Raw genomic sequence first — 26763 nt, forward strand, 5'->3', positions numbered from 1 at the left:
ATGAGGGTGTCGACTGAAAAAAAACACACAACGTAAAAGTTGAGAATTACGTTTTATTTGGCAGATAATACTGAGGACTTAAGCCTGGGACGCAGTCTCTCAGACAGCTCTGAGGGACTGCTCTGAAGAGGTGAGGGAAGAGCAGGATATATAGGAGTTTTATAACAAGAACCAGGCAGTCAGGATATCAAAAGAAGGACTTCCCTGGTGGCACAGTGGTTAAGAATCCGCCTGCCAATGCAGGGGACATGGGTTCAAGTCCTGGTCTGGGAAGATCCCACATGCCGCGGAGCAACTAAGCCCGTGCGCCACAACTACTGAGCCTGCACTCTAGAGCCCGCGAGCCACAGCTACTGAGCCCACGTGCCACAACTACTGAAGCCCACGTGCCTAGAGCCTGCGCTCTGCAACGAGAAGCCACCGCAATGAGAAGCCTGCGCACCGCAACGAAGACCCAACACAGACAAATAAATAAATAAATAATTAAATTTATAAAAAAGAAAGAATATCAAAAGATTACTGTTCATTAAAGAAAATAAGACATGTCAAGTTAACGAATTCAGTGCTTTTCTATGCATGGAAAGATGCAAAAGTCTAGGCTCACTGAAATCATTCCTTTGATATGTATCTCAGCTATCTGGGGCCAGTATCCTGTGTTTTCCCATCCTGAGTCTCCTCAGGGTGCATTGTTGGGGGTGTGTGTGTGGCTGCGGTGGCTGATAGCTTGATGGTGGGCATCCCATTTCCGTCCTGAGTTCTCTCAGGATTCACTGTCAGGGGAGCTGTAATGTGATGCCTTTTCTTTTTTAAAAAATATTTATTTATTTATTTGGCTGTGTCGGGTCTTAGTTGAGGCATGTGGGATCTTCGTTGCGGTAGGTGGGATCCAGTTCCCTGGCCAGGGATTGAACCCAGGCCGCCTGCATTGGGAGCTCAGAGTCTTAGCCACTGGACCACCAGGGAAGTCCCTGTAATATGATGTCTTGCTGGCTGCAACACCCTTTGTTTACTGATATGGCAGGCAACATTTTTCCATTCACAAGGGCATAGCTGACTTGGGGTCCCTCTTAGTGGAATGCAGGAGGATAAGCAGTAACATACAGAGTCTTAGCTGTTGACTCATGAAAACTTGTTCAACTCTAAGTCCATATTGCTTTTCTGCAAATACTTTGCATTGCATGGTTTCAGAATACATAGAAACTCCTCCTGGCCATATTTCCTCTTGCTATAAAACTTTTTCTCCCCAGAATTCCTGGCACCTCAATCCCTCTGCTCACGTACTAGCCAAGCTCTACTCTTTTATCCAAATAGGTTTCTGTGTTGCACAAGCCAGCCTGACCTGGGAAGACCAAGATCCACTTTCCACAACTGGGGTCCATGTCTTTGCCTGTCCCAGATACCTAAATCCCAGGCCAAAGGCCTAGTTGTGTCCTCAGCCTCACCTCCGGACACCTCAGCAGCCCATACAGAGGAAGTGAGTCACAACAAGGCGGGCAGCTTGGGGCACTGTGGGCGTGGCCATGCCAGCCCAGGGTGGTGGGGGATGGGTCACAGTGATCAAAATCTCTTGGTCCAAAACAGGCAGAGAGAGAGAGAGAGTGTGTGTGTGTTTCTAAACTGGTAGCATCATTCTAATGCTGCCTGAGGCCCAGTTTCCCTTTCTCCATCCACCTTCCCCTTTGTCTCCTGGGGGAGGGGTACACCCTCTTATCTTTATTTTTCAGGCCTTGTCTATTCAGCTTCTGCCCCAAACTTCCCCTCCCACTGCTATCTTAAAAGAAAGTTAACTGGTCTTCAGTTCTCTGAGGAATCATTTAAAAAGTCTGGTGAGGACTTGGGAAAGTCTAGGAAAACTGCCCGAGAAAAGGGTTCAGAAACTAAAGGAGGGGAGCCAAGTAGGACAGAGATGGGGAGGGAGAAGAGGGGTACCCAAAGTTTAGCTGGGGCCCAAAGAGGAGACACTGGAACCCTGCTGGAAAAGGGAATCTGGGGAGGGCACTCAAGACAGACAGAGGGGACTTAGGACTTGGAAGGCAGAGGAAGGGGGAGAAACAAAGGGGTAGAAAGATATGATATGCTAATAAAGTTCAGCCTGGGGCAAAGAAATTAAGGGCTGGAGGGGTTGCTGGGAACTGGAAAATCAGGCAAGTCTGGGGCTAAAAAAAGGCTGGAGAGTCCCCTGGGTACCGGTTCAGGGGGTGAGGGGCCAGGGGCCAGGGGGTGGACCAAGTCTCATTTCCCCAATGTAGGCCTGGGCCAGGGGTCCCACTGCAAAGAGCAAAGGAAAAGTTTGTAAGTCAGTCAGCCTCTGCCTCTACCTCTCCAGATAGCGTCTTAAGTGAGGGCCAAGCTCTCAAACTGGATTAGTGGGAGGTCACATTCTTTCCTAAGAGAACTGTCAAAGCACCTGAACTTGTCTAGATAAACCATGAAACAAGCTACTGTCAGAGGTTCTAACGGTGACAGTATAAAAACGCCATTTCATTAAGGTAAAAAATTAAGTTACCTCTACTAGGCGGGCTCTCTCTCTAAATAAACCCTCAAACACATCTTAGTCACACTCTGTCCTCATTAGGAATCAAGGCCAGTTTTCTAGGATAAACATGTTGCCTCTTCCTGAAACATCAATTTTACCAGTCCAAGGGAAAAACATTTTAAACTATGAACTTGAATACGGATAAACGTGGTCTAGATTTAAAACTCAAATACATTTTACACAACAAAAGTTGGGGTTTGGCTCCTTCAGAGTCTGCTACTGGAGGTTATGTGTGCCACTGGGGGTAGGTTTTACAGCACTTGGGTGGAAACGCTGTGAGTTTTAAGGCAGGTCTTGGGTGGGGGACGCCCTAGGGGTCGCAGGCTCTGCGCTGGGAAGGGCAGCCGAATCTCGAGGGTCCGCTGCCTGAGTCGGCCCTGGAGGTGCTCGGCCTCGGCGCGCGGCACTTGGGATGGACTCGCAGAGGCTGCGCCGGCCGGGAGCCGGGGAGCCACCCTCCCTCCGCTGCCCAGTGGGTCTGGAGGGGGTAAGTGTGGCAATTGGTCGGGCAAAGAGAACTGGGGGCCGCAGCCGGGCGGAGGTCGAGGACCTCAGTTGGGGGCGGGCGGAGTGGTGCAGGGGCCCGACCGCTCCGCGCCCCGATCCCCGGGGACCTCGCGGGTCTGTCCCAGGGTGCCCGGGACTACAGCGCACCTCTAACGGAGAGACTGGGAGAGTCGCCACACTGCCAGCCCTCATCGGGGACTTCTCCCCCAGTGCGGTGATTCTACTTGGCTAGGCCGCCGGCCGGGCGCCGCGAGGGCTCGAGTCCTCGCCTCGGTCTCCGCCGCTCGCCCCGGGCCGCGGGCCGGGAAGGGGGCGGTGGCAGGCGGCGGTGGCTGGGCGCGGCTGCCCCGCGCCGAGGCCCCGGCCCCGCCGCCCGCCCTCCTTTCCCTTTTCGTCGCCGGGCCGCAGGCCCACGCCCAGTCTCCCGGCTCCTGTGTTGCTCGCGGCCTTTCTTTCCCGGGTTGCCTGGGCTCGGTCTCAGCTCGGCTGGGCTCGGCGGGCGGCAGGAGGAGGAGGGAGAGGGAGGGAGCGGGCAGGCGGGCGGGCGGAAGGGGGAGGAGGGAGGGAGCTGGCAGGCGGTCGGGAGGGCAGGCGGGCGGAAGGGGGAGGAGAGGAGTGAGCGGAGCCAGTTCGGAGGGGGCCCGGAGCTCGGACGAGAGGAGAGACGGAGCAGCGGCTCCCGGCCCGGCCAGCTCCGCGACGCCGCTGCCGCCGCCGCCGAGTGAGTCGGGACGGCCTCCCGGGAGCCCGAGGCGCCGCGCGCAGGGGTGGGGCGGGACGCGGCGCGGAAAAGTTGGGAGAACTGGGGTCCCGTGAGGACGCGGCTCCACGGACAGGGCCGGCGGGGAAGGCAGCGGGCCGAGGAGGGGAGAGGGGCCCGGGCGCGGGGCGCCGCAGCTGGCTCGGGGCCTCTGCCAGGTGCGCTCATGGCGGCGGGCCTGGGGGAGGGCGGGCCGGAGCGCCTCGCGGGAGCGGCCGGGCCCCCAGCGCCGTCCGAGGGCAGGCTGGCCGTGCGCCTGGGCGTCCCTGGGCGCGCCGCCCCAAGCCTGGAGGAGCCTTCCTGGGCAACAGGTAGGGACCGGGAGGTGGGGACGCGGGGCTGCTCGCGGACAGCTGAGCCCCAGGCGCCCCTTTGTCGGGGAGTAGGCAGCTCCGGTGACCACTTGCATGAGAGCCCCCTGCCCGGCTGCGGGCCCGCGTCGTGGCCCCTGGCCTGGAGGGTCCCGTGGCTACAGAGTGGGAGGAGAGTGGAGGGTCTTGCTTTTTCTTACCGGTTCACTGTGCCCACTCCGGGAGGGAGGTCAGAGCGTCCATGTGCTTAACGGGAAACAGGAAGGTGCGGCTCTAAGTGTCTATCCCGGCCCCCCAAGGCTAAGGCTCTTGTACCGTTATGGGGTGTGTGGGGCTGCGGTCGGGGGGAGCTTCTGGTGAAACGGGTTTTCTGGGCCTCCCCTCCTGGCTAATTTTTGGCCCGGAGGCTCTCTGGAGAGTAGGTTAATTGCATGTGTGTGATTATAGTCTTTGGCCTCAGCTTAGGGGTTCACTTCCCAAGCCAGGTTCTTGGCATCAAAATCTGGTCTGTCACCTGAGTAGACAGGTCCAGGAAGCAGGGGGTTCTGAGGATCCTGAGCAATGGATTGAGCCCCTCTTTCCAGAGAATTGAATCAGGGAAGGCTTCCAGCAGGTGATCACTCCCTCCCACATCTGTGTTGGAAGGGTTGCTGTCCCGTACCAGAGTCGAGGTGACTGGGCCCCATGTGGGTGGCCGACAGTGCTTGTGATGGGACTCCTAAGGGTAAGGACTTGTCTGCAGCCTCCTCCCACTGGGCCTGGCCCTAACCATACAGCGACCTGCACACCCTCTGTTCTGAAGACAGAGAGTTCCTTGTCTGCTGTGATGCCCCACAATCCACTCCCTTCACTGGGGCCTCTGGCCAGCTTTCCCCCTGGGAAGGAGGGCTTCCACTTTCCCCTGTCACTGGCCACAGGCTGGCTGATCCTTTACTGTGCCTTCTGCACACACCCCCTCCTGCCCCCCATCTTCCTCTTCCGCCTGCCCATGGGGGCTGTAGTCTCATGCAGTATTCGGGTGTGTTGGGGCCTCTGGTGGGGCAGCTCAGAAAAATGAAAATTTTGGGACCTATACTGCAGCCTGGAGCAATGACACACTTCTTCTTGGCTTCATCCATTGCTCGCTGCCTTCTAGTTCATGACCTGCTGTTGCTCCCTGAAAAAGTTTTCAACAAGGAGGACTATTCAGGTCCTCTTCCACTTCTTTTTTGTAGTCCCTCAGGCTTCAGTGGAAGCTGGGAGTCTGTGGGACCCTCTCTTTGTCACTCTCTCTTCCCTTACTTACTGATCCTGTTATATTTTCCTTAATTATTCCTCCAAACTGAGAGCTGCTGGGACCGTTATCCCATTGAGTCTGTGAGATCTCTTCGTCCCAGACTCAAACTTCTGCCCTCCTAGCCAGCTGGGTCTACAAGCCCCCATGGGGACTTTCTGCCCCTTTTCGTCCATCGGTGAGGGTCTGGGACAGGTCAGTCAGAGTTGGGGCAAAAGTTGGGGGCTGGGCGGAGCCCTGTTCATGTTGCTGGTAATCCAGTGCCCACGAAATCCCCGCTCTGCTGGCCCCTCTCCAGCCTGTGCCTCAGAAAGTGGTGTCTGGGTCTCTGGGTGAGGATGTGTGTCTGTGAGAGAGAGAGAGACAGACAGACACACACACACACACACACACACACACACACACTATTGTCTTGTCATGTGTGTGGGGGAGTAAATTCTATAAGTGGAAAAATATTTATAGGTGTGATTTTCTCCACCAGGAGATTAAGTAACGTGACCCAGAAAAGCAGGGTTGTCTCCCTATCCTGAGGGAACATCCCCTTTTCTTGACCCAGCTTTTTGTTTGTGGGATCCCTTTACTTGGCTGGGTGTGCCAGGGATGCCACTGGGAGCAGACTGATTGGTTCTGTGGGGAAGTGTAAATGAGGCCGGCTGGGAGCCCCTGTTGTCCTCCCTTCCCCGTCACATGGAGTCAGAAGTCCTGACCCTGCTGAATCTGGTGCCTCTCCCTGCTGGGCTAGGCCCTGGGGGGTGACGGGCAGGGCTGGGGCAGTTGCTCCTCTGCTAATGGAAGTACTGGGTGGCAAGGGAGGGCTATGGTCACAGAAAGCCTGAAACCCAGGTGTGAGAGAGCCCTAGTTCAGAATCTGCCTCTCTGGACTCCTGACACATCATGCTCTCCTGCTCACACCATCTTCCACTCTCCCTGCTTGGAGCAGGAAGGGGACAGGTGCTGTCTTGTCCTGGGGTTGAGATCTTGTCCAGGCGCTTGCCCTTGACCTCTCTCTGACCCTCTGCCTACTCCCCCAGCTCCTCATCTTCTTTGTCAGGATCAGACTGGCATAAGACATTCCTGGACCCCAGGAATCAGGGAGAGGGGCTCCACTCATACCCTCCAGGACCCCAGCCAGCCCTCTGAATCTTTAATCCTCACAATATCTGTGACAAGAGAAACTTCCCTGCCGGTTTCCACTGACCGGAAGCCGGGTCAGGGATGGGACCCAATTTCTAGGCCTGACAGTGCCCTTGGCTTTAAACCTCAATGGAGGAGAAGTTGGGCTCCAAGAGGTATAGCAGTGAGGTGACTGGGTCAGGTCTATTTCCTCACCTCCAATCAAGCTAAGCAAAAAAGTTGGAAAGGAAGAGCCAGAGGTGTGCCACCACATCTAGGCATTCTGCCTTGTCCCTTCTCTACTAAATTTTCTACAACTTCTCTCCAGGAAAAAAGTGTGTGTGTGTGCGCCTGGTTGTGTGGGGAGAGTTCTACTGTGGATAATTGTGTTTTAATATTGTTTAGTTCAAAAGGCTTCCATCTCTTTTAACTAATTAAGTATTTCTTCTGGCTGAGGTGGAAGGGGAAGCGGCAGTACCCTCAGGAGCTGAGGCCTGGAGAGTGTGTGTGTGTGTGTGTGAGTGTGTGTGTGTGTGTGTGTGTGTGTGTGTTGCTGGGGGCGGGTGGAGCTGAAGCTCCTTTACTGACAGTGCTGACCTCTGAGAGAGCAGTGACCAGGAGTGGGGACAAGAGGGTAAAGTCCTTGAGCTGGAATACAGACCCGTGACAGGCTGAGAGGGATTTCGCAAGTGCTTCTGTGGTGGGTGGGGGCGGAGCCGTCGGAGGAGCAGCCCAGCACAGCTGTGATACGATCAGCCTTCAGCTGTAGAGCGGCACCATTTGGTCTCCAGTTCACAGCGGAGAACAATCTCCCAACTCTCTTTCCTCCCTGGCTGGGAGGGGACTACCTTCCTTCTGTGTCAGCTTTTAGTCTCAAGGCCAGCCTGGATACCACCCACCGAGCCTCCCTCCTGGGAGAACGAGGGGTCGGGAGCCTGGCAGATTTGCCCTTGTCATCCTTCTGGGTTCACTGCTCAGTCCCAGGACTGCCAGGTGTTGTGTGGTCCCAGCATCACTGTCTCTTAAGGATCATCTTGCTGCTTCTCTCAACTCCAAGCAGCTGCTGTCCCCGCTTGGGCCCCAGATCATTCCCTTCCTCATTCAGGTATTCAAGTAGTCACTAACACCCTGTAGATCCTTTCTCTTTCAGTGGAGGAAAGGGGGGAGGCGGGGGAAAGCAGCAGCTCTTTCCTAGCTGAGGGTATTTGTGATGGGTGTTCCCCACGCAGACTAGTACTTTATTTTCTAGATGAGCCTTAATAAGAAATAGCTCCTAATTCTACCAGATGTCTTAGTCTGCTGTCTCGACTCTCTGTCCCCCAATCCCTGACTCCCTGAAGCCTTGTCTTCATTTTGTTTCTGAGGATAGGCTTCAGATAGGGTTCTTCTGCCTTATGTTTAGGAACTGGATGGCCTGGCATGGGGTATTAATCTTGTGTGCAATATTGTGATGTCCATTGGTTGTCCTGGAGCTCAGCATTCTTTGGGAGCATAATTTTGCTTTACTCAGGCCTCTTAATTTTCCCTAGGACCTGCTGCCTCAGTGGCTTAGAGGGAAGGAGGAGGAAGGGTTTGCCCCAACCCTGCAATCCTTTCTTGGGCTTCCCTGGCAAGGAAGCTTCCAGTTATGGGTTGCTTGGGGGCACTAGGGGGAGGCTGGAGAGTGCGGGGAAGGGAGGATGCCTCTCACTTTAGTTAAGATTGTTGGCTACAGCTTCTAGGGCCAGATCCTGCCTGTCCTCCACTTGAGGATAGCAAAATGATGGAGAGACCCCAAGATTCTTAAGTCTAGGGAATCAGGACTTCTACGGGGTGTTAGCATCACCTTTGGTTGATGTGCATAGTAAATGTTAGAGCTGGAAAGCCACCATATTTCAGATGGGGAAACTGATTTTTCCCCATGGCCAGGACCAAAACCCAGGGCTTGAGTCTCTGCCCCTGCTCTTTCTGTTAACACTGTGAAATTTTTCATCTGTCTCTTCTTACACTGCTGCCTGCTTTGATGCCCTCTACCTTCCCCTTCCTCACTCAGGATGCTCCAGACCTTATATGACTACTTCTGGTGGGAACGGCTGTGGCTCCCTGTGAACTTAACCTGGGCTGATCTAGAAGACCGAGATGGACGTGTCTACGCCAAAGCCTCAGACCTCTATATCACACTACCCCTGGCCTTGCTCTTCCTCATCATTCGATACTTCTTTGAGCTGTGAGCATACCAACATACCCCTATGCCTTCCCTGGCTGCCAGCCACAGTTTCTTGTACTTCAAGTTTGTCTCTTGCTGTTTAATTGGTCCTGGACCCTGGTGTTCTCACCACCCAGGTCCCTGCCTACTGTGTGCCCCCTACTGAAGGCAGCATTGTCTTTCTGAGGGCTCAGCACCCCCAGGCCCTTTCCTTCAATGGTTATTTGTTCTCACCCTCCACCCGCCTGGTCGCTAGTGAACACAGGCAGCTTTGTCAGCTATGGGCAGCCCAAGGCAGCCAGAGAGGGGGTTGCCGGGAAACTGAGGCCCAGGATAAAGTTGTCTGAGCTTGCAGCCCTGCCCCGCCAGCCCCCTAGCTTAGGGGCTACCAGGAGACTGAGGTGCTTCAAGAGAGCCAGACGGTCCTCACTCATATCCCTTCCCCAGTTACGTGGCTACACCACTGGCTGCCCTCCTGAATGTAAAAGAGAAAACTCGGCTGCGGGCACCTCTCAACCCCACTTTGGAGCATTTCTACCTGACCAGTGGCAAGCAGCCCAAACAGGTATGAGCTGCAGACCCTGTTCTGGGAGTTACGAGTTCTGGTGGGGAGTGAGGAGGAGATAGGGTTGGAATGCCAGCTCTGGTGGCGGAAGAGATGGGAAAGCAGTGGGGCCAACTTGGGTCATTACTGGCAGAGGGTGGGGTGCTGCTGAGTTCTGAAGCGGAGTGTAATGGGCTTCTTCACTACACTCAGGCAGAGGTGGAGCTTCTGTCACGGCAGAGCGGGCTCTCTGGCCGCCAGGTAGAGCGCTGGTTCCGCCGCCGCCGCAACCAGGACCGGCCCAGTCTCCTCAAGAAGTTCCGAGAAGCAAGGTAGGGGAGGTTGGAACGATAGAAACTGGACGGCAGAGGAAGGTCTGATGTATTTTGGTGGGAGGGGTGGGTCATAGCTGTATGCAGGGAGATTATACCCAGCTGAGGAGGGAAATTCGGTTATTAATATCCGTGAGAGGCTATCTGGAGGGAGGTACTTGGGGGTTGGTTGGAGGGCTGTGCCGTTCTCCCACCCCACTCTCCTAGCTATTTCTGCTTCCTCTTCCAGCTGGAGATTCACGTTTTACCTGATTGCTTTCATTGCCGGCATGGCTGTCATTGTAGACGTGAGTGGGGATTACTGGGAGGTGGGAGTAGATTCTCTGGCAAGGTGGGATGAGGCCACAGAATTTGGGTCCCTTCTCCTTTAACCTCTCACCATCTCTCTGCAGAAACCCTGGTTCTATGACATGAGGAAAGTTTGGGAGGGATATCCCATACAGGTACGAGATGGGTCCTGATTCCTTACATGGGGTGATTAAGAGAACCAGCGTAGGATAGGATTAGGACATACACATTCTTGTGAAGAGATGATCTCGGAATATGTGACAGAAAGGACTGGAGTCATGGTGCTAAACATAACCTCATGTTCTGGGAGGGCTGGGTTTGGAGAGGTGAGACCCTTGAGTCCAGTTGCTCTGGGGTCCCTTACCTTCCTCTTTTCTTTCCCCTCTCCCAGAGCGTCATCCCTTCCCAGTACTGGTACTACATGATTGAACTGTCTTTCTACTGGTCCCTGCTCTTCAGCATTGCTTCTGATGTCAAGCGAAAGGTGGGTCAAGGGGCTGTGCCATTAAGCCTAGGAGCCAAAATGAAGCCCTGGGATGAATAGCCTCCCCTGTGACTTCTGGGTGCTTTGGATGGAGTTGTGGGATAAGTGGAATTAAAGGTGAGGGGGAGGAAGAATGGAGGCTAGGGACCAGGAAAAGGTCCTCTGGAGGCTGCATCTTTTCTACAGGATTTCAAGGAACAGATCATCCACCACGTGGCCACCATCATCCTCATTAGCTTCTCCTGGTTTGCCAGTTACGTCCGAGCAGGGACTCTTATCATGGCTCTGCATGACTCTTCTGACTACCTGCTGGAGGTCAGGATTTCTGGGCATTTCTTCAAGCCTAGAGACCCTGGTGCAGGTTCTTCTGTCCCTCTATCCATTTTCGGTGGGGTGGTGGTGGTGGGGTAGTTGTGGTGGGGGGTGGATGTTCCTGGGATCAAGGAGCTGGGGGCACAGAGCCAGTGTGGTAACTGGGGCGTACATAGGAACGTATACAGGAGAGTAGGGAGCTCATGATGGATGGGGGCTATCTACACAGTCAGCCAAGATGTTTAACTATGCGGGATGGAAAAACACCTGCAACAACATCTTCATCGTCTTCGCCATTGTCTTCATCATCACCCGACTGGTCATCCTGCCCTTCTGGTGAGTAGGAGGCGACACTATACTCCTGTTTTCAAGAAATCAGGAGTCTCCCTGCTCCGCACCCACATTTTCAGTCCTCCATCTTAACCCCTTCTTTTCTGTGTTCACAGTTCTTGTCTCTCCCTTTTCATCCCAAGGATCCTGCACTGCACCCTGGTGTACCCACTGGAGCTCTATCCTGCCTTCTTTGGCTATTACTTCTTCAATTTCATGATGGGAGTGCTACAGCTGCTGCATATCTTCTGGGCCTACCTCATTTTGCGCATGGCCCACAAGTTCATAACTGGAAAGGTGAAGCTTCTGTCCCCATTGTGTAGGCCCTACTCCCCTCAACTCTAGTACTGCCCAAATTCCCTTCCCATATCAGCAACCCTCTAAAAACTACTGGGGGGCCCTGGGTGTAGCTGGAAAAAGCCTACGGAGAGAGGCAGTCCTTAGGGGTTTGTAACCCTTCTCATCCCTTTCCACAGCTGGTAGAAGATGAACGCAGTGACCGGGAAGAAACAGAGAGCTCAGAGGGGGAGGAGGCTGCAGCTGGGGGAGGAGCAAAGAGCCGGCCCCTAGCCAATGGCCACCCCATCCTCAATAACAACCATCGTAAGAATGACTGAACCGTTGTCCCTGCTGCCCCTCAGATTAATGCATAAAGCCAAGGAACTACCCCACTCTCCCCACAGGGTCGCTTGAAGCTCTGGGGAGAAAGGAGAAAGCGAGAGGACGGTGTTCTTCTCTGTGTCCCCACCCCTGCTGCTTTTTCACCCAGTTGCCTTTAAACCAAATTCTAACCAGCCTATCCCCAGGGAAGGGGAGGTTGGTTATATCCTTGTTAGAGCGGGGGATGGTCTTATTTTCCTCTCTACTTTCCAAGTTGTCCTTTCTATTGCTTTCGAGACCTTTCCTCAGCTCCGGGGGTGGGGGTCACAACTCACATTCCTTATTCTTCAGAATCTGGCCCTAGCTCTCTGCCTTTGACTCCCGGACCTCCAGAGCCAGGGTCGTGCCTTACTGTCCCACCCGTGGGCCTCATTCTGCCAAAGTTGGACCAAGGCTCACCTTTCTAATCTCCCTAACTTGGACCAGAAACCAAAGCTGAGCTTTTAACTTTTTCCCTCCTAAGATACAAATGAATTGAGTGTAGGAGGGTGCACATGACCCTTATCCTACCTCTGCCAAAAAGTGGGGGCCACAATGGGGACTGCTCAGACAGTCTTTTGTTATTTCTCTGCCAGCTGTCCCTGTAGTCACAGGTCCAAGATCTTACTGCCTCCTTTCTCTGGCCTCTTTCCCTAGGCTAGCTGGTTTGGAGTGTAGAATGGCAACTAGTTCTAATTTTTATTTATTAAACATTGGGGGTTTTGGTTTTAAAGCCAGAATTACAGCTAGCGCCTGGCGTTTCAGCAGAGGGACCACTTCAGACCAAAACGTACTGTTAATGGTTTTTTTAATTAAAATATATTAAAGATTAAGTAAAACACGGCAACAAGTGTTTGAGACTCTTAAGAACTGAGAAGAGGGATGAACTAAATAAACTAAGGTAGTCTTCCTCATGCCTTCCTCATGGTTACATAACATTTAAAAATTTCAGATGGCAAGTAAGAAAAAGCAAAAGTAGAGAAAGGTCAAGATTAATGACAGCTGCCCACTGGGAAGGATGGGGGAAAACAGCTCTCTCATCAAAAGACCCCGAATTGGGAGTTGAGGGAGAGAAATCAAATCACAATCTTAGTTTTAACATCTTGTTAAAAGACTTTCAAGAAACAATACAAACCAGGGATAATAAAATACACAGCCCTCATTCTAGGAATAAAGTCTGTTAGAAGCATGAACACCTGAACAAATGTAGGATGGGAGGGGTGAGCAACAGGAGGACTGAAGGGATGTCAGGCCTAGGTTAGAGTGGTGACCTCTCCCACCTCTATGCCTCAGGAGGTGGGGGAGGGGCCCTGCCTGCTAGCACCACAGTGGAAGGGATCTCCTGATCCAGAACCCCCATTTCTATCTACTAGGAGCTGGGGGAGTAGCCAGACTAGAGACCTGGGGGTCAGAATTCAACAGTCAGGAAGACCCAGTTCCTGAGGAAAGGGCAGTTCAGGAAGGGTTCGGAAGGTTAGGAAGAAGGCTGTCCTCTAAAGAAGACGCCCTCTGCATTCGATGGCCCCACAGCAGCAAAGCAGCTCCTTGCCCTCCACGCTGCCCACCTCGTAGTTGTAGTCCCAGGTGAGTTCTGTCCCAGCCCGGATTCTCCTGAAGAGGAAGAAAAGGAAGGAGTGTGGTGAAACGGCAGATAACCCAGGCACCTGGGGTGACTGAGCATGCAGGTGGCGCCGGATCACAGATGGAGGAGCGACCCTTCAAATTTCTGTAGTCCTTGCCCCTCCCCAACCATCCCCTTTCCTGACTCCCTCTTACTTGCTGGCAAAGAAGGCCACCCACGGGAAGCGAAGATCATGAGTATCCACGAAGACATTCTGGACAAACAGGTTGGGGCTGCAGCTGTGCTATAGGGTTAAGGACAGATTCAAATAAGAACTAAGGAAACAGAATCTGGCTTTGTGGGGTGAGTGAGAGTTGGATGAAAACAATGCCATTTGATCCTCCCCATCACAACAGAGAAGTTTTGAAAGATCCTTTGAGATCAAGAATTTATAACAAGAAAAGGTGGGTTTACATAGTTGTGTTAAAAGTACTAGAAATGTGAGGACCATGGGATAATCAGCACATACAGGTGAGGGAAAGGGGTCTCACATTGAGGTAGCGGCCCAGGTTGCCTTCAAGCTTGGCATCGATGATGTAGCAAGACTCCTCCCCATCGTAGAATTGGCGTGTGTTCTTTCGAACAGGTGCACTCTCTCCCTTTTCCACGGATGCCATGTTGGTTGATTTAATGGCAATCCCATGGGTTGATTTAAGAGCAAAACCCCGGGTTGATTTTACTGCCACTTGGCGCTTCATTGGACCTGGACAGGAAGAATGGGGTTAGGCCTGTCCTACCTCATGACTGGATATTCTACTTCCATTTTTATCCCACCCAGGGCAGCTCAGGAATACCAATAAGCTGGGACTCTGAGGCAAAGAGCCTAGGTGGCATTTTTTTCAAGCAGGATTAGATCTGCTGGATAAAGGGGCTGAGGGAAAAGAGTAGGGAACTGGGAAGAAGAGAGGGAAGGGATGTGTCAAACATTGATATTAACAGTTTAGCTGGGAGTCAGGGAGCCCTCCCAGAGATGCTTCAACCCTCAGGATCTGAATTTTCCCTCCAACTGGTTCTTTCCTACTACCCCCCAAATTCTTCCAGACTACCAGACATGTTCTTCTTGTCCTCAAAGTCATCCCCTTCAGAGCCAGAGGAGATGGTCTGGATGTCATCACTGTCAACGGCTGTGGCTGAAGTCTGACCAGCAGTGGGCTTTCGGCTGGTCCCGCTTTCCCCCTCACTTTCTGTGCTGCTGGACAGTGTCAGGATGTCCTGGGGAAGCGGAAGGGTGAAAAGAAGGAATAAGGGTAAATGGAGAGGGCCCTTTTGAATCCCTGCTTTTACCTATGGTTACGCAGGAAGGAGCTCAGACTATAGCAAGATTAGATGCTGGGTGAAGGAAAATGAGGCAGGAAGTCAAGGCCAGAGAAATAAGATATGTAACAGTAATTATGGTGACAGACTTGATGAGGTGAGAATGTTCCTTTACTCAGACTATGAATAAAACAGAAAGCTGGGTAAGGTGCAGCTTGAGAAAGGTCACTTACGTCAGGGTTTGACTGAGCAGAGGCCATGAGTCGTCGGCTCTGATGCATGCTAGTCTTACTTGGTGGGCGGCGAAGTCCTTCAGTCTTCACGGGAGAAGGATTGTAACCATAATTTCGAGAGCTTTCAGTAACTCTGATGGGAGAGGAAGACATGAGAGGGGTCAGGTTACTGGATGTTTCTTAGGCTACTTCTGTAGGCTTTAGAGAAGGTAGACTTGGAAAAAGGTCAAAGAGAGAGGCACTCACACTGACATCTTGTTCCGGTCATCAGGGTCCTGGAAAAGAGAGCAAGTGAAGGGTTAAATGTTTTCATGGTCCTGGATAACAAATCCAACGATTACAGACTTCACCTCAAATGACCTCCAAAGACATTAGCCAGTAACAGGTACACTATCTAAAGTGGAGTGTGTGTGAAGAAATTCCTCTGCAAGTTAAGAGTAACAATCATTCTCATCAGGAAGCCCCCCTGGGAGGGGTCTTTAACCCTTCCCAACAATAGGGCATTAAAAAATGTACACGGAAAACACCATGGGCAGAATCTTACGAGGACAAGGGACAGTTCACCACCTGTAATGTGCTAAGTTTCAACATCATTAAAAATACACGTAAGATCAATTCTTGTAAGATCATTCTACTATAATAAAAGAAAGCAATGATGTAGATAACTTGAAACAGCAATTAAAAAAAATTACTTATAAACCCTTCACTTTGGAATAAATCAGATACTTTCCCCCCAGCAGGCTGACTTTAAAATAATTTGGTTCTTTAAACCAACACTAGGAATGTATTAGGGGTAGGTTAATCAGATTTGCCACAGAAATATCCATCAAGTAAATAATCTGTATGTGAAGACTCATGAGGGAATTCCCTGGCAGTCCAGTGGTTAGAATTCCACGCTTCCACTGCAGGGGGCACAGGTTTGATATCTGGTCAGGGAACTAAGATCCCACAAGCTGCGTGGCACGGCCAAAAAAAAAAAGACTCATGGTGAGACCACATTGTTTGTTACCACAAAAAAGTTATACAAAAGCCACAATTCTCAAGAGTTTCCTGCCACTGCTTACCTCTTTCTTGGGCTGCTTGATGTCACCCTCATCCTTGAAGCCCAGCCCTGAGGTGGAAGCCTTCTCAGCCTCCCCTCTGCCTCCCCCAGCGTGACCTTCCCCACCTTCACTAGTTTTGAAGGATGAACGGCTATCAGAGTCAGCAAAGCCACCTTCACTGACACTATTGCAGCTCAACCACGAGGCCACTTTGTTCTTGGGTGTCTCTTCAGAGGAAGGTGGATTGCAGCCACCTACAGGGATCGATGGAGGGACAGGAACACGTGGGGGCCCAAGGTCTGGGGGGCGAGAGTCCTTGGAAGGCATCTCAGACAATCCATTCTCCTTCTGGCCCCGGGTCTGCCGCCGGGTAGCATAGCTGCGCCACACCGAGCTGGTGCTGAAGTCCTCATCCTTACAGAAGTTATCATCTGAGCTATCGTCATTGGACTCTTCGGGGTCCTCTGTACCGCTGTTGCCATCTTCCTGGTCCTTCAAGTCTACACCACTGCTGTCAGAGGAACAGGGGACATCACTCTCATATCCTTCCTTGAAGTTCTCCACGCTCTCGATATGGTCCAGATTGGCAAAATATTCATCACCCATTTCCAGGCCCTCCTTGTCAGCAAAGTCATCTGTCAGGATTTTGCCTGGGAATGAAGAGAAAGGCCTTCCAGGGTTATGAGGTGCTTTTAGAAAGAATAAAGTTCATTCCATCAATATCCAGCCCACCAGCAAAGAGAGTCAAATCGCCTCCATTATGGTGTCTCATTTCTCTTTGATGATACCTCCTTCTTAGCGTCTTAACTATGAGAATAAGCGGAACTTACTATAGTTTTAAATCTTGCCCTTTCTGCCATCCCATTCTTCCCCTTTACTTTGTTTACCAAAAGAGAGTTCTTCAGTTATGCTAAATCTCTGGGTGGAGTGGAGTGATGGGGGAAAAAATGAAACACTGGACTCTACTATCATGTCTCTCTGCTGAAACATCATGTCCACAATTTCATCCCTTTTTTTTTTAAACATCTTTATTGGAGTATAATTGCTTTACAATGGTGTGTTAGTTTCTGCTTTATAACAAAGTGAATCAGTTATACATATACATATGTTCCCATATCTCTTCCCTCTTGTGTCTCCCTCCCTCCCGCCCTCCCTATCCCACTCCTTCATCCCTTTCTGTTCTCGTCCTCCTGAAGCACTTCTGTCCCTTCTTGATCCACCCAGACAGGCACATCACTCATGTTCTTTATAGAAGAAAATTCTGGCTTCCCCTTTCCCCCAGTTCACATGTTAAGCATTCTTAAGTTCAACTTGTCTATGATTCAATGTCCCACCGTGTCCTAACCCCAGAAAGCAACCCTTTCATTTCATCACCAACCTGCATAGATACAGACAAAAGAGCCTTTGGCAATGTCATCCAAGCAGCGGATACCCCAGCCCTTGTTCTGGGTCTTGAAGAGCTGCAGTCGAACCTGCAGTCCATGCTGCACCAACCGGTTTGTGCACATGTTTGGGTCACAATTGCAGCGTTTGTTACACTCATAAACTCTGGGAGGAGGTCACAATAAAATCAATCATAACATGATCACTAGAGCATCCATTACATACACAGAACTTTTATAATTTTTAAGGTGTCATCATTTATCAGGTAATGATCTAAATGAGCAGATTTACTGAACTGTCTATGCTCTTTGATTCACTTGGGAATATAGCCCAAAGAAATAACTCAGAAGGGGGAAAAGTGACTGATACAGATATTTATAGCACTACAGATAGTAACAGTGAATAACAGAATGCCTAATGACTGGAGAAAAGCTAAGCAAACTATGAGGTGAATATGGATTCAGAGACATTAAAATAAGTCAATTTGTAGAAATAGATACATAAAATAAAGATAATTAAGGGACTTCCCTGGTGGTCCAGTGGTTAAGAATCCGCCTTACAATGCAGGGGATGCGGGTTCGATCCCTGGTTAGGGAACTAAGATCCCACATGCTGCGGGGCAACTAAGCCTGCGCGCCACAACTACTGAGCTCGCGCACCTCAACTAGAGCTCGTGTGCCACCAACTACAGAGCCCACGCACCCTGGAGCCTGTGTGCCACAACTAGAGAAAGAAAAAAACCCTGCACGCCACAACTAGAGAGAAGTCCATGTGCTGCTACAAAGAGCCCATGTGCTGCAACTAAGACCCGACACAGCCAAAAATAAATAAATCTTAAAAAAAAAAAGAAACGAAGCATCTTTGTTAGGTCCCTTAAAACCCCACCGGGGTTGGGAAAGTATTAGTGCTCATATACTCTGTTTACAGCTGATAAAACAGGATCAGCTTGGAAGCAACAAGGCCAGAATTTGATCTCAGGTCTAATCACCAACACATGAGATTTTCAGAGTAGCTATACTGAGTATCATTCATTCATTCATTCAACAAAATTTGAATGGTTACTATGTGCCATGCACTGGGTAAATTAGCTGCTGGTGATACAATGGTGAGCAAGACAGACAAGGTTCCTGCCCTCATGGAGATTACCTTCTAACGGAAAAGAGAACAAAAACAAGTCAACAAATAAAATAAAGTTGTCACAGATACTAAAGGACACTCTCTCAATGAGAGAATGAAGGGAGTGAAAATGACCTAGTTTTAGAGTGACCAGGAAAGGTCTCTCTGAGGAGATGAGATTAAAGCTGAGAGCTCAAGGTTAAAGAAGATAATCATGCAAACAACAGTGGAAGGATGCCAAGAAGAGGGCACAGTACGTACAAAGCCTCTTGAGGTAGGCTGGCAAACACTGGGTGAACTGGATCCAGGCACTGAAGAATATCAGTGTGGTTGGAACAGTTTTGGAAGTAGAGAGATAGGAAGGAGCCAGATAGTACATTGTCTTGTGATCCAAGATTGAGAGTTAGAATAATATCCAAAGTGCAGTGGAAAGCTTTTAAAGAGTTTTAAGCAGGGGAGTGACATATTTGTGGTTATTTGAAAATATTCTTATGAAACATTTCAAACATGTAAAAAAGATATAATGAACAGGCACCTACTACTCAGCATTATCAAATCTAAATGTTGTTACAAGATTCAATTTTTTTTGTTTATAATTAAAACATAAATGATACAATGCAGCTAAAGCTAACAGGTGTCTTTTCCTTTGCTTAGTTTTCAATATGCACTCAGCTCAAATTTATGTCCTGATTTCCCCAGTAGTCTCAATCTCCTCTGAAGATACTCAAAACCATCAGGTTTTCTATCAAACCCCCTTTCCCAAAAGTCTCTCCTGCAGCCAAATCTGACCTGCTCTGACACTGGCTGTTCTCTACATCTGGTGCACAGCTGTCAGCCTGGAAGCCCCCTTGACTTCACTATCATGTGGGATTCCCCTCACTCCTCTTTTGAGCTGGAGCCTCTGTTTCCTGGATCAGTATATGCCTTCTTCTCTCTTGTCTTTTCCCCCCCATTTTAGTAAACATTTCCAGTAATTTTCTGAGAGGGAAAATAATGGAAAATTTTGAGGTGTTTCATGTCTAAAAAATGTCTTTAGGGACTCCCTTGGTGGCGCAGTGGTTAACAATCTGCCTGCCAATGCAGGAGATAGGGTTTGATCCCTGGTCCGGGAAGATCCCACATGCCACGGAGCAACTAAGCCCATGTGCCACAACTACTGAGCCTGCACTCTAGAGCCCACAAGCCACAACTATTGAGCCCGCGTGCCACAACTACTGAAGCCCATGAGCCCTAGAGCCCACGCACCCCAACTACCTAAGCCTACGTGCTCTAGGGCCCACGTGCCACAACTACTAAGCCTGCGTGCTGCAACTATTGAAGCCCACAAGTGTAGAGCCCACGCTCCGCAACAAGAGAAGCCTGCGCAACACAATGAAGAGCAGCCCCCGCTTGCCACACTAGAGAAAGCCTGTGTGCAGCAACGAAGACCCAACGCAGCCAAAACCAAATAAGTTAAAAAAAAAAAAAAAAGGCTTTAGCCTACTTTAACCAACAACTGATAGTTTTCCTGGGTTTAGAACTCTAGGTTAGAAATAATTTTCCTTAGAATTCTGAACAGATTCCTTAATTGCCATCTAGCTTCCAATGTTATTTTGAGAAGGCCGAAGTCACTTTGAATTCTTTTTTTTTTTTTTGAATTCTTGTTTCTTTTGTGGTCTCTTTCTCTTCTCTAGAAGGTTTTAGTATTTTCTTTTTGTCCTCAGTGTTCTGTGGACACAATGATCACATTTTATCATCATGTGTTTTAGTGGGGATCTATTTTCATCCGTTATGCTAGGACCTGACTGGCCTTTTCACTTTGGAAATACAGTTCCTTCCATTATGGGAAAGCATCTGAATTACTTCACTGATGATTCTTTCCTTTTTCATCCTCTCTGTTAATTATGTATCTTGAGTATTAGGCTAATTAGTTCACATATTCATATACACCCAGCTTACCACATTATATCCCACTTTTTTCACTGTCCTCCTCTTTCCCTGACCTGTCCTTCTCAATCTCACATGCTGGCTCCACCTCCTCTGCTCAATTTCTAGTTGGATAGCCCAGGGCTTACTCTGGGCCCCTTCTCTTTTCTATTATCGATATTCTCTCTAGATGAACTCGTCCAGGCTTTAACTATCACTCCTGAGCTGATGACTCCTAATTCTTTATGCCCAATCCTTACACTTCTCTTCAGAAGTCTCAATGCCCTTTTTTCTTAAAAAAAAAAAAAAAAAAAATTAAATAAATTTATTTATTTATTTGGCTGCGTTGGGTCTTCGTTGCTGCACGCAGGCTTTCTCTAGTTGCAGCGAGTGGGGGCTACTCTTTGTTGTGGTGCGCGGGCTTCTCATTGTGGTGGCTTCTCTTGTTGCTGAGCACGGGCTCTAGGCTCGCGGGTTTCAGTAGTTGTGGCACATGGGCTCAGTAGTTGTGGCTCGTGGGCTCTAGAGCGCCGGCTCAGTAGTTGTGGCGCATGGGCTTAGTTGCTCTGCGGCATGCGGGATCTTCCTGGAGCAGGGCTCGAACCTGTGTCCCCTGCACTTGCAGCCGGATTCTTAACCACTGTGCCACCAGGGAAGTCCTCAACGCCTTCTTGACATTTCCACTTGGGTTGCCTAACAGGCATCTCAGACTTAACATGGCCAGAACAGAAGCTGACTTTTACTCAGACCTGCAACTCTAGCTCTAGTCTTCCATCTCAGTAAAAAGCACCAGCATCCACTTAGTTGCTCAAGTATAAAATTTAGGACTTGTCCTTGATCTGTTCTTTCCCTCCCATTCCGCAATCTATGAAGTTCTGCAGCTCTACCTGCAAGTGCATCCCCAAGTGTATCCGCTTTCATCTCTACTGCCACCTTCATTCTAGTACAAGCCCCAGCAACCACCACTTCTTACCTATGTTCCTGAAAGTATCTAATTGGTCTACCAAATTCTACTTTTGCTGCCCTAAAGACTTATTTTTCATAGAGAAGTCAGAGTAATCTTTAAAAGGCAGATCACATCATTTGCCTGCTTAAAATTCCCTAACAGCTTCCCATCACATCATGAATTTGACTCTAATTTTTATTCTGATTTACAAAGTCCTATATAATCAGGTCTCCTCTCTGAACACATCTCGCTTGCCAGAGTAAACCACAATCTGTTAGAATAATCGTACAGCTCTGAAATCAAGGTGATCTTTTATTGCAACAGAAAATTGCTAGATACTATTCAATCATTTTATGTATTCATTTCGAGGAAAGCTCAAGGAAGAAACATGGGCTGGGAATTCAGTAACTGAGGCTTAATTGATAAAATGTCTGTTTCAGTTATCCTATTTTTGGCTCCAATTTTTAGAATTCTGATGGTTGTTACAAGCACAGAAAAACAAGAATTCAGTCTCTGAGGTGCTTCACTTTCCCCTGACTACTTACCCTGTGGGAAGACACTCTTCTAGTCTCTTGTACTGGTAGCCAGAGTTAGAGTTGATTTGGCCGCCTGGGGTGCAGGCTGTAGCCTGGACAGTTAGCTGATGGCAGGTACACTTGGACCTGTATAAAACAGAAGGGTACAACAGCTACAGCTGTGAGACTTTCTTTAGAGGCAAGAAGTTACTACTGATAAAAGGATGGTGATAGAGTAGTGAAATTTTTCTTCTTGCATACATATAAATGAGAACGTTAAAGACAGAATATGACAGAGTGAGAATAAGATAAAGAGACAGAGAACAAAACAAGTGGCAACCAAAAGCATAATGGAGGGAAGCAAAGGAAAAGGAGAATCAGAGAAACGAACATAAGACACATGCACCCAGGGTTAAGCTATGGGGCCCCAGCCTCTCAGTCTCATAGTTTTCATGGAGGCCTTATGGCAGGAGCTCCAGCTAAGAAGGTAAAGGGAGGTGAGGAAAGGAGGAGTGCAGTATAAGGCAAAGAAGTGGAAAGAAAGACAATCACAACAAAGTTGGAGGCAGGGCCAGCAATTCCTTAACCAACTCACTTGTCCCGGCACCCATCTTTGCAGTCACAGCCAACCAGAAATTCAGCGCCTGTGTTAATGAAAACACCCTTGCCCGGGATTCGTTCCTTGCTGTAGGCCACCTGAGGTGGGGGAGTTGTGTCAATCTCATTGACACAGGACAGAGGAACATCTTCCTTCCCATAGGTGATGTCCAAAATATAGTAAAAAGGCTTATAGGGCTGAAACTTTCGGTCCACAAGAACATATGGATCCAAACAGAACATCTCCAGGAAGAGGAAGTCACAGCCTGTCTCAAAAAGGTAGCGCTCAATCTCTTGCATTGTCCGAAGGCAGAGGCCACAGGGTGTCTTATAGATAACATGAAAGCCCATCTTGCGGTTAACTCGGCGCCGGGCTGTCATCCGCCGGAAGTCATACAGTAGTGGGACTAGGAGAGGGTTCTTGCCCCGATACTGCTCATTTCTCATAGGTCTGACTCGAGACAGACAAGTATAGCTGCAGACATGAGGTAAGTAGAAAAGCTTCTCCATGGGGGCGCGGTAGGAGGGCTCTGCCGGGGCCCGCTCCAGCATGCCATGGAAGGCTGGGGGTGCTGGGGGAGCTGGGGGTGCTGGGGCAGAGGTTGTGGATCCTAAAGGTGATCTGCAAATGAGATGCAAGAATTCAGATGAGAAAGCAATAGCACCTCTCTAGTGTACACTTAGCCCATCAGCTGGCTCAACCACTTCTCTAACCTTTCAAATAGCTGTCCTCTTAAAGCTAAAGATGATACAAGAAAGTCAAATTTCCCCTTGCCTTACTAAACCTGGACAATGACATGCTCTGGTTACTCTTCAGTGACTGATAATATCTCTATTTCAACAGCATATATTTTCCTAAAATTTTTTTTGCCTGCGACTTATGGAAGTAGAGTCCAGTCTTCTACCAATGCTAGTTTTTCCTGCTATGTGTCCTATAAATGCCCTTACTGACTCCCACGATTCAAGGAAAGAGGCTACAGAGTTCCCTTTCTATTGTACCAATGATGACACCATATTCAATAAGCAATCTTAACAAATGACTTTCTGGTGATTGTATTTTTAGGCGCCTAGTTTCTAATTCAATTATTTTTACATTCTGTTTCTGGAAACGTCCAAGTTTAAAGCTTCCTTTTCAAGTTCAAACTTCTCACCATCATAATCTTAACTAGACACCTTGTGGCTAAGGAACCTCCCTATACAGTGACCATTCAGTCCACACTGCCAACACCCCCAAAAGAGAGCCTGAGATTTTCTCACCTATGTGTCTGACTGATCCCAGGTTTCCCACCAGGAGCATTTTCACTGAGTGCAGGCGATGTAGGGGAGGAATGACCAGAGCCCACAGATCCTGGCCGGAAGGATGTGCTTTTTTTGGCTACCTGCTTCCGAGATTGGGCAAGCTGGCTTTCCAAGCTTCTAGGAGATTAGAGATCATATAATAAGGGATACAGAAAATACAATATGAAAGAAACCAGCGAAAAAGAAGGAATAGCACTCACTCACTGTCACCTGCCTGGGGGGACAGAGGTGGACCAGGTGGGGCAGGTGGGGCAGGTGGGGCAGGTGGGGCAGGTGGAGCTGTAGGCTGAGGGGGCTCCACTGGCTTGAACTGGGTTCCAGTACTGGTCAGATCCTGAGTGTACTGGACCACGGGACCTTTGCTCCTCACAGCACCTATAGGAAAAAGGAAATTGACCATTGAGAAGATGAGAACTGTGTCATTTATATTCATGCACACATCTAATCCTCAATTTATATAATCTAAAAAAGCAACAATGGAAACATTCTGACTAAGTGCTAAGACTGTCAGATCTCACTATTTACACCAATGAGTGGGAATACTGGCACAGGCTGACTTTTACTTAAATAACAAGATTTCATCTTCCTGCCTCAGACGATTTACATTAGTAATTATCTCATACTTTGGTAAAATTTTTCAAAAACGCATTCTTTGATCAACTAATGTTGTCAGGAAAAATTAACCAGGAAGTATGCCAGGAATATATAAAAACAAAAACAAAACTGGTTTGGGCTTTAAAAAAACTGACCACAGATAACACACAAAGCATATAATCTTCACGTGGATAACAGGTAATTACTACCAACAATACCCCTAACCTAAGCCAGTTGTTTCAGATTTTTATGTGTTTTTTAGAACAAATCAGAGCCATAGAATGTGCAGGCAGCATCACAAATCCATCACCACTACTGGAAACAATTCAGGGCACATGTCCTGTTTTCAATGAGTCAGTAGTGTAATCCTGGCAAACAAAGGATATAGCCATTGTACATAAACCCCTTTGCTGGTTTGTCCATTTCTTCCTTCTCCCAGGGTATCTTTCAGGACATACCCATATTTGGACGTGTCCTGAGCTGTCCGCCTTGCTTCTTCTCTAGCGTAGAGGCTGAGGATGTCTTCATGCTGAACATGGGCTCCAGCCGTGTAGAGCCTCGATAGATCCATTCACATCTTTTGTCATCCTGGGGGATTGGGAGGAAGGAACGGTGGCGGGGGGAATGAGTTAAAGGCTAGAATCTACACCGCCGCTTGTGAAGAATATATACTATGTGCCTCCCTTGGGCGCAATCTCCCTGATGAGCCCTGAATTCCCTATCTATTCAATAAGCTTATGTGCCAGGCTCCATGACAGGCATCAGGAATTCAACAACAACAAAAACAAACAAAAAAAAACCCCAAAACAAAAACACATATATTCCTTGTGTGAAAAATTATAAGAGAGATAGATGTTTATACTGAGTATAAGAAGTGTAACAAGGATCATAAGGCCTTAGGATCAAAGGGCTGAAATAGTTCAGAGAAGAAATATAATTCTAAGAAAGGCATGAGACAGAAGAAAAGGATAGGTATAGAAGATCTAAGAGTTAAACTGGGCCTTGAAAGATCATCAAGACCTCGAATTCACTGATCCTTCTTTTTTGTCCCACTATGCTATCAAAGCCCTAACCCTGGCAAACAGAACTAGCCGCCTTCTCTGTACCTACATGCATTGTGGATACTCCTGGAGAAAAACAAAAACAGTGTCATGCAGATTAGTGTCATAATTAAATTCAGGGAATTTATTTTTAATAACCACTCATACAGGAACCAAAAAGAAGATAAAGTAAAATTTGACCCAAAACAGCAAGAATAGGTAAGAGGATAAGAAAGAGGAAAACTACGGCATTTCTACAAAATCATCATCATTATCGCCTCTTATGCTCCCCCATCTCACCCAAATCCCTGCCTCTAAAACTCTAGGGAAGAAGAGTACCAGGAAGAGGATCCTGACTAGGCTGCCGTCCACCTCCTCAACTCGGGACTTCCACCACGTGCCTTCCCACTCAGTCTTGATAAGCTGTCCACTCTTGAGCAAAACCATGGGGCGGTTGGGGTAAGCAGTGATATACTCCTCTATGAAGTCTCGGCAGGAGATGTCTTCTATGTCCTCCCAAGTCTTTTTCACTGTCCCAAGGAAGAAGTAGGGCTGAGAGAGGGCAGGTAGGGCATGTCTTGATAGGGGAAAATGGTTGGCAAGGAGACATTTGGTATTTTTCAGGTTGGGAGGGAGAGAAAAAATAAACGAAGAAATCATAACCTCAAGGGAAGCAAAACCAAGATCACCTAAAAGTATTGAACCTAATGTGTAAATGTACACTCAAATCAAGTAAATACTAAATAAGCAATATGAAAACATAGGTGAGGCACTCATTTCATAAAAATGTTTGTTTCTTCTTAGGAGAAGTCAAGTGGAAATTCTTGCTAACTTGGTAAGTCTAAAGGTAAATCAAAAACAATAGGTGGCACCATGAAATTGATTTAAAAAAACCTGTCCTTCCTTCTCATGCTCCATCAGGCTTTTAAGGGACCCTGAATGTATTTACTGCCATGTTATGTGGAAACACAGCCATGTTAGTTGACTCTTCTGCAATTAAAAACAGTTGCTTCTGTTAAGAGTCTCTCCCAAGCCAGAGTCACAAGTACAGAGGACACTATGAAGCCCCCATCTAATACAGCTTCTGTAGAAAGCACCATGAGAAAGTGCTATGAAAGCACTATGCAGACTACAGATTTATACAAATGTTAGATTAAGCATGAGACTAGGAAAGAAGTAATATCTTCTCAAACCTAAATCACTCAGAAATGAAATCAAAAGACATCTACAATATGAGCATCCACTCAAGGTAAGTCATGCTCTTCTAGTGTCTGACTCTTTGGCTGCAAAGACCCAGCACTAGAGATGAGCAAATTAAACTGTAACTCTCAAAGGACATTAATGAAACTTATCCTCTTTGAGACTAAAGCACCAAAAACATTAGGGCCTTTTAATTGGTTGTGTTAAGAAGAAATACAAGGTAGAGGAGGAAATGGATAGAACTAAGGAAGAAAGGAGGGACACTCACGTGGCCGGCAAATGGGATACAGTTCAGACTGTGTAACATAGGAAGCGTAGCCGTCATCAAAGAAAATGAGAAACCTGTAAGGAAAGAGTGACGGTAGAAAGATTGGGGGTTATGATATTTAACTCGACCGACAGA

The 26763-nt window shown here is 48.7% G+C and overlaps 2 protein-coding genes across 7 annotated transcripts in view; one reads left to right on the plus strand and one right to left on the minus strand.

The window, feature by feature from the left end:
* Positions 1-3651: 3651 nt before the first annotated feature.
* CERS2 (ceramide synthase 2) lies at positions 3652-11592 on the plus strand (the record flags this gene model as incomplete). Its single annotated transcript, XM_082649191.1, has 11 exons — positions 3652-3764; positions 8533-8706; positions 9133-9250; positions 9443-9561; positions 9791-9848; positions 9954-10004; positions 10241-10333; positions 10520-10648; positions 10875-10981; positions 11119-11272; positions 11452-11592. Exons 2-11 carry the CDS (start codon positions 8534-8536, stop codon positions 11590-11592), a joined length of 1143 nt encoding a protein of 380 aa, XP_082505317.1. The 5' UTR covers positions 3652-3764; position 8533.
* Positions 11593-13086: 1494 nt separating this feature from the next.
* SETDB1 (SET domain bifurcated histone lysine methyltransferase 1) overlaps positions 13087-26763 on the minus strand; it is a 29819-nt gene continuing 16142 nt past the window's right edge. For 3 of the 6 annotated variants that reach the window (XM_082649145.1, XM_082649144.1, XM_082649148.1), the window contains 15 exons: positions 26629-26702; positions 25500-25690; positions 24579-24708; positions 23727-23901; positions 23485-23643; positions 22226-22849; positions 21661-21777; positions 17144-17313; positions 15787-16415; positions 14969-14997; positions 14723-14855; positions 14282-14447; positions 13727-13938; positions 13391-13479; positions 13087-13225 (listed from right to left, as the gene is read on the minus strand). In XM_082649145.1, coding sequence (XP_082505271.1) covers positions 13108-13225; positions 13391-13479; positions 13727-13938; positions 14282-14447; positions 14723-14855; positions 14969-14997; positions 15787-16415; positions 17144-17313; positions 21661-21777; positions 22226-22849; positions 23485-23643; positions 23727-23901; positions 24579-24708; positions 25500-25690; positions 26629-26702 — 3016 coding nt within the window. In that variant the 3' untranslated portion in view covers positions 13087-13107. Of the gene's footprint in view, positions 13226-13390; positions 13480-13726; positions 13939-14281; positions 14448-14722; positions 14856-14968; positions 14998-15786; positions 16416-17143; positions 17314-21541; positions 21778-22225; positions 22850-23484; positions 23644-23726; positions 23902-24578; positions 24709-25499; positions 25691-26628; positions 26703-26763 lie in introns of those variants that run through there. The other 3 variants (XM_082649146.1, XM_082649147.1, XM_082649149.1) reach the window with 3 other exon arrangements.

The sequence above is a fragment of the Grampus griseus genome, assembly GCF_964374135.1.
Source record: "Grampus griseus genome assembly, chromosome: 1".
Classification (NCBI taxonomy): Eukaryota; Metazoa; Chordata; class Mammalia; order Artiodactyla; family Delphinidae; genus Grampus; species Grampus griseus.